Source organism: Ambystoma mexicanum, chromosome 1q (assembly GCF_040938575.1).
Source record: "Ambystoma mexicanum isolate Mex_15411 chromosome 1q, UKY_AmexF1_1, whole genome shotgun sequence".
In the NCBI taxonomy this organism is placed as follows: Eukaryota; Metazoa; Chordata; class Amphibia; order Caudata; family Ambystomatidae; genus Ambystoma; species Ambystoma mexicanum.
This window is the reverse complement of record NC_090922.1, coordinates 606939246-606952928: the sequence shown is the minus strand read 5'-3', so window position 1 is coordinate 606952928 and position 13683 is coordinate 606939246. Positions and strand designations below refer to the sequence as shown.

Sequence of the window (13683 nt, the reverse complement as noted above, 5' to 3'; positions counted from 1 at the left end):
TCCCCAGGCTCAGCGATCCAGGGCCCAGCATGCTTCTTGAGTCTACCCTTCAAACAGGAAGGGTTGTTGATAAATGCCCATAAATCAAGGGCTTATGTGCAGCACCAGCCGGAGGATTCCCTCTTTGTGATTGGCTTAGATCACTTTATCAGGCTGGGATAAATTTTATATGGTGCAGGGTTTCTTTGTGGTAGGACACTGCTCTCCCCCAATATCTCTGACATACAAGGACACATCGCCAAGATGTTTCTGGGCTCATACTCAGTTCTTCATAGGGGGGCATCTCCCACCTCAATATTTGTAATGTAAACAGTTGAATAGTGTCTGGCACACTGCTTCCTGATTTGGGGATAGGCTGCCTGGTTAACTTTAGGGGTCAAGGTGCTCTTCATACCTTCTTCTGCTTCTCTCTCTCTCTCTCGCTCTCTCTCTCTCTCTCTCTCTATCTCTCTTTCTGAGTTTTCCTTTTCTTGCTTCCTCTAGATACAGATAAGGGGAATAGTGTCCTTCTCACTGCTTGTCTCATATAAAGGCTATTGTGCCGCACCGACTGTTTGACTCACATAAGGAATGCAGTGGCCTTCCCACAGAGCTGCCTCATGGGCTCCTGTGCCTTTTCCTGCCTCTGCTGCTGCTGGAGCTGTGGGTAGGTCCTGGTCACCCACTCTCCAGTCATCATGCCCCTCGGTGGGGGCCTGCTTTATGATGCTGGCTCTGGATGGAGCGCCCTCTTTCACTACAGTGGCAGCGTTTGTACATTGAAAACAAAAATGGTTGGCTAACTCCAGCAGGTCCCTTGGGGCAGGACTCAGCGCATTGTTTCCTCTTGGTGGCGTGCCCCATTCCTGTAAAGTGAGGTTTCTCGGGGTGAGTCTGGCCTCGGTGTTCTCTGACCATCTAGGATTTGCACACCACTTAGGTCTTGGTATTAAGGGGCTATCACTTAGACAATGTCCTACCGGTAATGGTAGGGTGGGACCTTCCAAGATAGACTTGGCATCCTTCACGTCGGGCAAGGACCCTTTGACACATGGGGTCGCTGCAGTTTCCCTCATGGGCCGCCTCCAGGAAGTTTGGAGCTCTGGCTGTTGATCTCTAGTAAGTCAGCAACGCCAGGCTCCAGAGGCCCACGTGGGTCAGCTGACAAAGGTGATGCTGTGACTTTGTCACATCGTGTACACTTCACTGTGTTTTGCTTTCTGGAATCCCGAACTTCAGTGGCTTTTTTTCATCCTCATATGCCTTATACTCACCTCACAGATGTTCTTAAAGTCTGACTGCTCTCTCCCTCCACCAGAGACGGTGCTCAGTTTCGTCGATGACATCATTTCCGGAGCCAAGTCCCCATGTGCGATGCCAGCCCACGTGCCAGACAAGCAGTCGACATCCATCACCTTGATAATACGCTGCCTGGAGCCGGACACCACTTACACGTGAGTGGCACTTCCCCGGGGTGCCTTTGGTGCTTCGCCTTCATTCTGGAACAGGTGTGTAGGGTGGGGGGAAGAGGAACCGCTGCTACTGGTTAGTTTTCCCTGTGGCACAGCTCAGCTCCAGCATGGAATCCTAGAGTCGCTTGAGAAACATATACAAGTTACCACTTAACTCAGGAAAGACCCGCACTAGTGGTGTATATTGAAAATACTCAATTACGATTTTAAAAAAGAAATCTTAAAATGTTGTATCCCTTTTTTCCGACATAAAATGTTCTTCAAATTATTGGGGTAATTCATAGAAATTCGCACAAAAGTGGCGCACGCGGCTGGCGCACAGTGTTCGCGTGCGAATGTCTGCGCCAGCCGCGTGCGCTAAAATCGATTTCTGCCCAGAGCGTATTCATGGATTTTAGCCTCCAAAAGCAGCCGTGGCACAGAGTGGCGCAGCGACCCTGCAGCAGCGCCAGTTACGCCCCCAAGAATGCCCTCGCGCAAGGACAAGCCATCAAAATCCCCAATCCAGCGCAAAGGGCTGCGCCAACCCTGGACCAGTTTACCGCACTGCCAAACAGCAAACGCCAAGCCGGGAACGTGTATTACGGGTTTCGCAGTAACTTCCACATGCGAAAGGGCCTGTGCGAGTGGGGTACGTGTATAACTGTTGTTCGATTGGCCTGGGTACGTGTATTCCAAGGGTGCGTGGGAAGTTTCACACACGATTGGCCTGGGTACGTGTATTTCAGGGGAGCGTGGCAAGTTTTACACGTGATTGGCCTGGGTACGTGTATTTCAGGGGTGCGCGGGAAGTTTCACACGCGATTGGCCTGGGTACTTGTATTTCAGGGGTGCGCGGGAAGTTTCACACGCGATTGGCCTTGGTATGTGTATTTCTGGGGTGTGCGTGAAGTTTCACACATGATTGGCCTGGGTACGTGTATTTTAGGGGTGTGCGTGAAGTTTCACACACGATTGGGCCTGGGCGAGCGGGGTACCACTCACTGTCTGCCTTGCGTGTAGAAGAACGCGTAACCAGCACCCACCAGTAATAGCGTGTGAACCCCAGCGCCTGGAAAACACACGCACCGCACCCCACGAAAAGCACGTACAGGCCCGTGCGCGATACGTCACAGACACGCTTACGCGCTGAGGGCCTTTGGCCCAATGAAATCGCGTATGCGTGCTGACGCTCCTACGCGCTAAGGGACTTTCCTCGAATTACACGCTGACGTGCAAGAATTTCACGTGCCAAATCACTCCCTATCAAGCTGGCCACGCGAAAAAACACGGAAGACCACACTCCTGCCCAAAAGGCCAAATTACTGCCCCCCACAGCCCCGACCAGCCTCCCACGAGCCATCTGCTGCTGCCTGCCTGCCTGCTGCCATCGTGCCCTGCCATTTTGTGCCTGCAGGGGTCCAGTTGCTGTGTCCACCCCTGCTGGAACAGAAGACTCCCAACTGGTATACCATCGCTCCACAGCCCAGCCCCAGGACCCAGTTGCCCACCCACGCCTGCCTCGGGGGTCGCCATGTCGGGGCAAACACCATCTGAGACCACTGGCGACCCCCAGCCAGAGGGGCAGAGGGCCACCAGCTTCAGTCAGAAGGAAGTTGGTGTCCTGGTGGAGCTGGTCCTGGGGCATTATGATGCCCTCTTCGGATCATCACGCGCCATCACACGCCAACAAAGAAGGACGGGACAGGAATAAGTAGATGTTTCCTCTGTATTGCATCATTGACTCTTGCATTCGAAGAGGTGATCAATGGGCAGCACAGATTAGGTAGAGCTGTACACCCGCAGATGAGCGTAGCGTCTGTGCTGTTGAAGTATGCTCTTGATGTCTCCTCTGTAGGTTTCTTCTGCAAATAAAATGTATTGGCTAGTTTTACCCCAAAAAGATGCCAGCAAGTGGCTTACTGTGCCACAACAGTTTGACTGCATCATGCTCATAACTGCTCCCTCTGATTTCATGTGTTATATAATAATCCACATACTCCATTTTCTAGCCAATCCATCACCACCTAAATTTAGGCCAAGATGTCCCCCTAAAGCGTTCCTGGATGTGATGCTTCTGGTACCATCCTCACCATTCCCCCCTGGCCCAATTGCACGGATGGACACTTGCTCCACCATCGAGCAGTAGGTTCATGGTGGTGTTGTACTCTGCCAGTGCATGGCACAGCTTGGGCTCTAGCCCCTCCGAACAATGTTTCTGAGGCCTAGCGGGAAATTAGCCTGAAACCTGGGTAGATGCCACCTCATCTCTGCCGCCATCTTTTTTTCCACTCTTGTCTGTGCATTCCTTGTTCATGATTATGTTTCTGCTTGTGACAGGTTCACGCTTTTTGGTGTGGACAATACAGGGCGCCGCTCCCGGGCAAGTGAAGTGACGGTGAAGACCCCCTGCCCAGTGGTGGATGATGTCAAGTCCCAAGGTAAGAGTCGCGAAGGGTGAGAAGGGCTTTTCCACAAATTATCCAAAAGTATGAGGCTGAAAGAATGTACACTTTATAGACCTCAAAACGTTATACATATTATTCTTATTGATCCATTCCCTCATACTAATGTATTCATCACAAGGCATTTTACAGTGGCTGTATGACAGGACTCTTCTGACACAAAGGGCCTCATTTAATAAGATTTCCTCTGGATCAGTTAATGATGTCCATGAATATTAATTTTACCTGCTAACTTTTATCGTATGCAAAATGGGTAGAACTGGTGCAAACCTGGATTCCCAAGAATCATCTTTCAGATGCCCGCATGAAAACGCAATGCACAAAGCTTTCCTAAAGGACATGTCAAGGATGAAATCGTTTTGGGCTTTGTGAATCAGGTATGAGGAAGCAGGTTCAGATCTGAAAGGCTTATGGGTAACTCCTGATTTGCCAGTGCGAATCGTTGTGGATCAGGCACGAAGGGCCTTGCTATGAGCGTGGTGCTTTTTTTTTTTACAATACTGGCTGTAATTGCCCACCATATGATGAACCATGAGGCATTTACCACATGCGGTAGTCCTGATGAATACCCCATGTGGCAAATACCACCTGATTATGAGGTGAATACCTCATGCAAATTAATTCAATTGTTATCCAAATTATAACCACCTGTTCCCCCTCTATTGGTTTTAAAAATATGATCTGGTAGCTAGTTCATCCCTTCCTTAAAATAAAAGATCATATCTAGGTAGAACCGTAAGGAGGGGGAAAGCGGACATCTCGGATGCTCACTTGCTCACCGCTTTAAAGATATAATGCACAAAAGGTCAATATTGACCCTTCTGTGCAATATTAAAATTGTAACTATTACCCAATCCAATTTCATCCTCACAGTCAGTGGATAAAACACAATTGAAAACACAATTGGCTTTTCAGAAAAACGTATTGCAATATTTCCCAAAATGTGCCTATGTTAACACCCTACTCATAGCAATCCCGCAAAAATGCTAAGACCCCGGCATCACCACATGAGGGTATGATAATGACTGTGTCTGATAGTGGAGGTATGATAATGACTGTGTCTGATAGTGGAGGTTCCACAGCCATCAAGCTCGTCATTATGTGATGTAATGTAAATCAAGTGTCATGTTTCGTGTCGGTCTGCCACTATTGATGCCCACGCTGTGCTTGGCTCTGTAAGAAAAAGGGGTTGGGGTTCATTAGTGAGGCAGTGGGAAATGCAGATGCACAACCTGGGTGTTGATAGGTGCAGGTCGGAAGTACCCTGTTCATGAGTGCCAGTCTGCTTTCTCATGGTTTGGCAAAAGAAACTTTAGGGTATGCAATCGATATGTAAGAGACCGAGATCTGGTGGACTACAAATCTTTGGGTCAGGTTAGCCACTGATGTGGGACAGGGGGACTGGGTTAAAGAGTAGAGCTTAGCCATGGCTCAGATAGTGTTCATGTAATAACGACTAGGCCTGTGGTGGTCTTCTGTGGGTGGTTTGTGTGCGCAGTGTAAGGTCCTAATAGATCTCAGAAGGGAGTTGGTTAGTCGGGGGAAGGCAGGAGTAGGACTTAAAGGCAAAACGACCTGCAACCCTGCACTCCTACCCCTGCCATTTGCAGACAGGTTCCATTTCTCTAGATGCCAATGCCACCCCTCTCTCTCTTTCTCTGTGTGTGTCTGTCTCAATAACATACATTGTAGGCAGAAGAGGGAAAAGGGTGGTGTGGAAACTCAGACATTACCATAGCCTGCCAAGTCTTATGGGAGGCAAGAACGTAAGGTTCAGTGGAAGGGAAGCAAAGGGGTGGTGTCTACAATGATTTCTCATAGGAATTCAAAACGAACATAGATGCCTTTGCACTTTTCTAGACACTAACTGAAGATGTATGCATGTGCAGCATGTGGCAAACATACAGAACTGGTCAGGTCCTGACCACACAAAACCGACTTGAAATGTGACGAAATCCCAGGATTCGTAAATAGTGTAAGAACAGGACACGTGCACATTAGTAAATTGCAACAAATGACAGGCATCAGTTCCAAAGTGCACTCTTACCACAGCGGTAGAAGGGCGCTAACATCAGTAACCTTTCCCAAGACATAATGCTAAAATATTTATATATTGTGGTCATCGAATAAATGCCATAAAATTATCAAAATAAAGAGAAGATAAAATCAGAAGACTCAGAAGGTATGGGTGAATGAAGTCGCATAGTTTCAGAGCATCAGAATAGTGCTAATTCATGTTGGCCTTCTGTCACTGTTCTGAATTGGAGCGCAACCTTTGCATTACAATCAATTTCCAATCTGAAGCCTACCTTCTGTTCTTGTGAAAAGGCACATGCTCTTATATTCAAAGCTGCCACATAACAAGCACCTGCTTTGCTCGGTACCAACAACAATCAGCTGTTGCTTCTACTGAAAAGAAGCAAAGATGAGCTGTAAGAATTGTAGTGGCTATTTTTTTTTTCTTAAACCAATCATGCTCTTTATTTCTATATGTCCATGTCTGCTCTTGCGCTGTTCCTTTGTATTTGCTCTTTACCTTAGTTATCCTTTTTCTGTAACATTTTACTTTTCTCCTTTCACTTTTTCTTTTCTTTCTCTTGCAGTTTCTCCTTGGCTCTTATTTATTTTTCTATGTCAAACTTATTTCCCAACACAGCTCTATCCCCCCCCTTCTTTCTCTCTATTTGTTTCTCATTGTCATGCTTAATCACTTTCTGTGTTTGTCTCGCCTTAGTGCCCCGTCCTCCTCCACTTTTTTCTTTCTCCTACTTTTTTGAACTTTCATTTGTCTGCTCTTCCTTTGCTGTAACATTTATTTGTTTATTTATTTTTATTGTTTGTTTCTCAAACTCCGTCCCATGTTTATCTCTTTCTTTAAATCGATGGCAGTTTCTCTGCTTTTATTTTTCGATAATAATAAATAATAATAATTTAGCATTTATATAGCGCTACGAGCCCTCAGGCATCTGAGCACTGCATATTATTACCCACGGTTTGTGGTGCTCATTTATCAACCTCGGAAAGATGAAAGGCTGACTTTGGCCCTGCCGGGATTCCGAACCTGCGTCAGCAGGCTCTGCACAGATGTCAAAGCGAGCGCTCTACTCGCTGTGCTATCGTACCGATAAACCTGCTCTCATTCCTTTGTAATGCCCACAGCCATAGGCCTACCTGACACTCCTTGCTAAGAAAGAAGAGGGAGTGTCACGTGTACCAGGTGAAATCGAACATTTGCCCAATAATGCCTTCTCTAATGGGTGATATTGGTTGGTAACAGCCCACTACCAAAGTCAATAGGATTGACCACAGTGAGGGAATTTTCCGAGGGTGGTGGCATTACCATCTTTTTACTACCTGTCAGTGAGGGCATTATTGCCAGTAGCACACGTGACAAGTGGCGGGTCACACATGCCAACAATTTTTGTTCATGATATTTTGACGTTCTTTCATAAATGAAAAAGAAGCCCAAACAAAGATGGCCACCACGAAAATGGCAAAGGAGTGCAAAAAAAAACACCTTGAATTGTTCTTAGCGGATGAAACGGGTTGGCATAGATGTGGGCTCGGATAAAGATGAAGAGTATGGTTAAGTGTGGGGATGGGGATTGGAAGAGCATGGAAGCAGAGAACGGTGAAAGGGAAGGCCGCCACAGCACAGCCGGGAAGGGGTGCAGCCTCCTGCTGGCCTTTTTTGTTTTAAAGTTACTGCTCTGAACGTGGATAAAACCTGCGATCTTCTCCCTGATTGGCTCCCACACAGTAAGATGCTCATTTTGTAAAAAGCCCCAGTGTTTTTGGCAGGCAAAATTCTATAAGATTAGGGCTCCATTGTAATGATTTCTGACCTATATTTTATTTTCACACATTTTCTGTAATTTCTCATTCTGAAACGTCCACCTGTGTTGCTTTAGTATCCTGTCTTCCCATGCAACCCATGGTCCTTATTTAATTAATTGTGCGGACTATTTTATTTTTTTAATCTGCACCCAGAAATAGCAGACAAGATCTACAACCTGTTCAACGGGTACACCAGTGGGAAGGAGCAGCAGACCGCCTACAACACGCTTCTGGACCTCGGCTCTCCCAGCCTGCACCGCGTCCTATATCACTACAACCTGCACTACGAGAGCTTTGGGGAGTTCACCTGGCGCTGCGAGGACGAGCTTGGCCCCAGGTAATGTGCCCACACACCCTGTAACATTGCCAATGCACAGCAATCACTTTGCCCTTGTGCTAATACCATTCCGTATTAGCACTAGGGCAAACTTTGTCCTGGTTCAAAAATGTTGCGAAAATGCATCTTGTTTGCACTAGGGCAATTTTTGCCCTGGTGCTTTTAATATGGCAAACCACACCTGTCGAGGTGAAATGGTTTTTTAATGTGTCCCAGAGTTTTTAAAATAAGGAAAACTTTGCCCTAATGCTAATAATGTTGCAAAGCTTCTGTAATCTGGCCCCAGATGTCCGCTCCGTGTCCAGGAAAATGGAAGCATAGAATCCTTACGCTATGCTTTTGCACGCTTCTACTTTCCTCTACGCCCCACTGAAATATAGGCTGCAAGTGTTTTATCTGCTGCTGGACACTTTTGCCAACATGATGTGAACTACTTTGCTGCTGCTCTTGAAGAGTAGAAAGTCTTCTGTTGCAATTGGTTGGACGACAGTGGATCTCACTGCATGCTGATTTCTAAATCTGAACCTTAACTATTCTAATAGATATTAGATAAAATGGAACAGAGTTGTCAGATTCCACCTGTAATTCCCCTCCACCGATAGAGCAAAATCCCCAGAGAGTGTGCCACTAATCGTTTGTTAGCTGCTTGTGATGCAAATTTTTCACAAGGTAAATAAACTTTTGGGTCAATTTGTGGACCCTACGTTTCCGTGCACTCTGATTGGCTGAAATGATAGGTATTTCTGCCAATCAAATGTCACAAACATAATGGGCCTTTATCCTAACTAGTCGAAACGTTCATAAGGATTGCACAAAAATTTCCAAAAAATGACGTTTTAGCACATCCAATGATGAATTCCGCCCTGGGTGTGAAATGATGCAGGCGGAGGATGTTGCTCCCTGTCTGCAGTTCCTCGCGCTAGGGTGGAACCTTCTCCAACTCAGGTCTAGTCTGTAAGATCAGAATATCGCCACCTCATTTGACATCACAAAGCACCCTCTCTCCACAAAACAAGCAGGGGTCTGCAGCATTTGGCTCGGCAGATGCCTTAGACTACAACTCCAATCATCCCTAACCAGTATAGTCAATTGCCAGATATCATGTCAATTGTAGTCGAGAAATCTGGAAAGCCAACGCTTGCAGATCCATGCCACAGGGCGTGGTAAATTCAAGTGAATAAATGGACTTCTAGTTTTCCCCCCTGTGAAAACAGAGAAAATATCGAGGCTGAGTACCCCAAAAGGAAATACACCGAACACAGGTTTCAAAGGAACATACAAAGATATTTAATTTATACTGAACAGTTTCAAAGGAAAAAACAATCAGATAGCTATCGCCCCTCAGTACAACACAGCAAACTCCAGCATGGTTCGGTGTGCTCAGCGAGTGGGACTGTACATTAGAATTAGTCGTGCTTTTATACCCTTTGCGAACATGATGTCCAACCCTACTGCGGGTTAATATTCCTCTAATACATTACTGATCTAGGGTTCATGCCGAGTTCACACATCTATATGCTTAGGGTTTGCCTTTAATGCATTCGCCAACAAGTCTACACGGTAACAGTGTATTTTAGGATTCCTCATAGAGTCTTCTCAAACATTAATACAATGTAGTTAAACAAGTGTTCTCAGTTCAGTATTTGGATACATTGTTCTTAACATATGCTCATGGATTAGTTTCATTGGCACGAGTAATCCTTTACACACAGGTCAACGAAGGACAAGGTCTCAGTTCACGACCCCAACAAGTGGCCTGCAGGCAAGTTACATATTAGTTGTACACAGAGGTCAAGACGGCCATGTTGTATTTCGGAATGACATTGTCCATCATTTTAACTCACAGGGTGACTTTACAGAGAGAACCTAAAATGACAGATTGACCTGAAATGGTGGTTTACATTGATTCTAAGGTCAGGACCTTGCAACACGGATTTCTTTGCAAGTGGCTTACAAGCAACTTGGTGTAGGCCAATATACATATATTCATCGCAATAGGAGGCACGATATAATTTCCTGTTTGACAAACCCTCCTTTTGGCCTATGCCAAGTGCTAAACTACTTCTGATCTCCTTGCAAACAACTCCATGCATCATCGTCCATGCACCCTGAATCGCTGTCAGAAATATCTATTGCCATCAGATCATTTGCAAAAATTTCTTTTAACACATATTCCCTGAAGGTTTTATCTGGGGCATACACTTTATGTCCTATTGTACCTATCGCCTGTGTGCAACATCCCCCTAGCATCGAACACATACTAGGTAAACACTGGATACAACAACAAAGGAACAACAGAATTCCCAAAATGATCAGTAAGACCAAAGGTACCTTACAACCCCATGATCGCAAGAAGTCCCAGAACCAAGCGCTAAGATCCCAGTTTCCCTTGGGAACATGCACTTCTGAACTAAGGATGTGCAGATTCTGTATTGCTTTGAAGATAGTTGGGAAGGAATCTGGCACGAAAACACAGCAAGCGGACCCCACTAATTTACACACTCCACCACGTTCAGCCAGAATGACATCTAATGCCATCCGGTTCTGGAGTGCTGCTAGTCTTATCGCTTTCTGTTCTAATTTCATATTATAGAGTATGTCCGTGGTCTGGTTGATGGTTCTCTCCAGTACTCTCGCTAGTCTTCTGATATCTTCGGAATTCGCTATCTGTCCCCAAAATGGCACAAATGATTTTGCCACATCTCGCAAAACCTGTGCTGGAGTGTCACCATTCTCGTGGACGAGCCTTTGAAACCTCTACTGTACTAACTATGAACACCGCCGGCAACAGGATCCCTAAATAACAGGTTCCCTGCCAATCCCTGGGTAACCATGGAAATGCTACATTACCGCAAACAAAGTAGACAGGTTCGCCTACATACAAAGGTCTGTCTTCCCCAGTCAAATTTGCAACGTTGGCACAACCTTTAAAATCTCCCATTGACTGAGTACCATTCCTCTGTATGCAGAAAGAAACTGAATTGGGGCTATGGTTAAAAGTGTAAGAAGGCAGCATGGCATCCTTATTGCCTATCAGAGCCATCTTGAAGGTAATCAAATATTGAAAGGGACGAGACAGTCTATCAGAAGGCCTAATAGAAGCAATGTTGAGCTTACTCCGATTTGCGAAAAGCGATCATCCCAGGGGAGTCAGAACACGTTACTCAAAACTATTCAAATTAGTGCCATCAAAGTTCCCAGAGATGCTATTGTTCCAACGGCCAAAGAACAGTGCTCTAAGAGAAGCATAACAAGCAGTGGTCAAAGGTAAAGAATGAATATACCAACCTAGCCCCTTATCCCCGTGTTGCGGTAAATGCAAACAGACCCAACAGTTGGACCTATTAAAAATGGCATGCGTAGCATTCATGATAAGTAACAGAGTATTGTTATGATACCTTTGTCTATGCTGGGAGTCCCTAGGGGACAGAGTATGCAAATGTACAAAGGGAGTAGAAACAGTGGGTACATTTTCAATCGGTAACAAGGACTCTAGAGGATGAGTTTCCTCAAGGTACCATAGGCCTAAGATAGTGACTATTATAAAACCAAATATTATTATAAAAACACTCCAATATGTTTTTTCGGGGCCCAAGTACTTTGCCCATTATCCCGGCTGGTCACACGATCATTTACAATTCCCATACGAGCGGTAGCGGTGGCAGGCATTGTAGTCTTCAAACGGAAACCTCCAATGTTCGTTGATGGCGACCTCCCGGCCGCGCGACTTCTTAGTCCTTCCACAACCCAAGCCAACAGAATCCCCTTTTCTCAAACAATTATTTGGGCAAAAAGCAAGCGCTCTATGATTTTTTTTCCTTCTCCGAATGCACAGCTGAACCTTGCCGTAAGTCTATCAGATGCACAGCAAAACTGTGCCATAAGTCTTATTTCCTTGGAAGCAAATTGTACCCTGCTTTTCCCTGTACTGATTGATCCAGAAACAATGTGTCGTCACTTCCCGTTGGAAGCAACGTATCAAGAGCAAGTGAAGATTCAGAATTCGAAACGACAGTTTCCGGAAGCGAAACTTTTGGAGAGTGCGGAGACAAGATGACGGGTTTCTCAAGCCTCATGGGCTCAGAGAGATTCTCCGATGCACTCTCAGCGCTATCTACTGCTTTGGGATCGTTGGTTGTAGCTTTTTCGAGGGGTTCTGTTTCTTCTGTATCGTGTGGCACTGGGTGAGGAAGTTTCTTGAGGTGCGAAGCATGGATCCAATGTTTTCTGCCTGAGACATGCACCGCCGTTTATGTCACCAGCAGGTCCTGGAATGCGCCCCCCCAATGAGGTGCAAGGCAGGAAGAACGCTCAAGTGCCTTGGTAAACACCCAGTCCCCAGGCCGAATGCTGTGGCCCGGGCACTCGTATCGCACAGGTAAAGCCTCTCGCACCTGGTGGTAAATCAAATAAAGGTTTTTAGTCAACTGGCTGCAATAATCTGAAAGAAGTACATTTTCAACATTTTTCAAGGATCTATATTTAGGAAGATTCCAGATATTGGCAGGTCTCCCCATTATCACCTCAAATGGAGAGAGCCCAGTCTTAGTTTGAGGGGTTGTACGCATAGCTAGTAACACGATCGGTAAGGCGTCCGGCCATATTAGTTTGGTGTCAGCACACGTTTTAGCGAACTTGTTCTTGATGATACCATTGTGTCTTTCTACTAGTCCGGTGCTCTGAGCATGTCTGGCCGAATGGAACCGTTTGTCGATCTAGAATGCCACACATATCTGCAGAATTAAAGCAGCGACAAAATGTGGACCATTGTCCGACCAGATGACTCTTGGTAGCCCGAACCGAGGAAAATATTCCTTTAAAATGATTTTCGCAGTAGTCATGGCTGTAGCATCTTTGACAGGGAAAACCTCGACCCATTTACTAAAAGCACAGATGACAACTAACACATACTTCATATTGTTACAACGTTTCATCTCAATAAAATCAAAGTGAATGACTTCGAAGGGGACAGAGGTGGCCCAGAACTTCCCCTTGGAGTTGGTGTCCCCTTTCCCACATTGTGTTGTAGGTAAATCATGCAGTCCTGAACATAGCGCTGGGCAATTTTCAAAATTTTGTCATTTGCCCAAACTTTCTCTAACTTTTTCGTAACCTTCTGGGCACACATATGTGTAGGGCCATGGGCCATAACGACCATCACATCACATAAGCGTCAGGGAGTAGCCATTTCCCTTCAACTATGTCCACCCAACACCCATCATCATTGAGTTTCCCCAAGCCTTCAGTCCACCTCTTGGATTCTTCTAACGTGGCATCGGCTTGGATATCCCGTACAGACCCAACACCTTTGTCCATTGCATAGGCATTTACAGTCTCCCTTGAAACATACATCTCCGTAAAGAGATCGGTGGTAGTTTGTCTAGCTATCTGATCAGCGAAAGCATTCCCTTTTCCTATATCATCTATAATCTTTCGATGTGCTGCACATTTCACGACAGCTAACTGAGTAGGGAGCACAAGCGCTGAGAGCAGTTGTACTATTAGGGAGCCATGTTGGATCTTTGTGCCATGTGAGGTTAAGAACCCTCTCTCTGCCCAAAGTCTCCCAAAGTTGTGAACCACCCCAAAGGCATACTGACTATCAGTATATATG

At 45.9% G+C, this 13683-nt stretch overlaps 1 protein-coding gene across 2 annotated transcripts in view; it reads left to right on the top strand.

The window, feature by feature from the left end:
- ASTN1 (astrotactin 1) overlaps nucleotides 1–13683 on the top strand; it is a 1300999-nt gene that overhangs the window by 1252589 nt on the left and 34727 nt on the right. For both annotated transcript variants that reach the window (XM_069641148.1, XM_069641147.1), the window contains 3 exons: nucleotides 1298–1433; nucleotides 3771–3871; nucleotides 7886–8069. In XM_069641148.1, the coding sequence (XP_069497249.1) occupies nucleotides 1298–1433; nucleotides 3771–3871; nucleotides 7886–8069 (421 nt within the window). The remainder of the gene's footprint in view (nucleotides 1–1297; nucleotides 1434–3770; nucleotides 3872–7885; nucleotides 8070–13683) is intronic.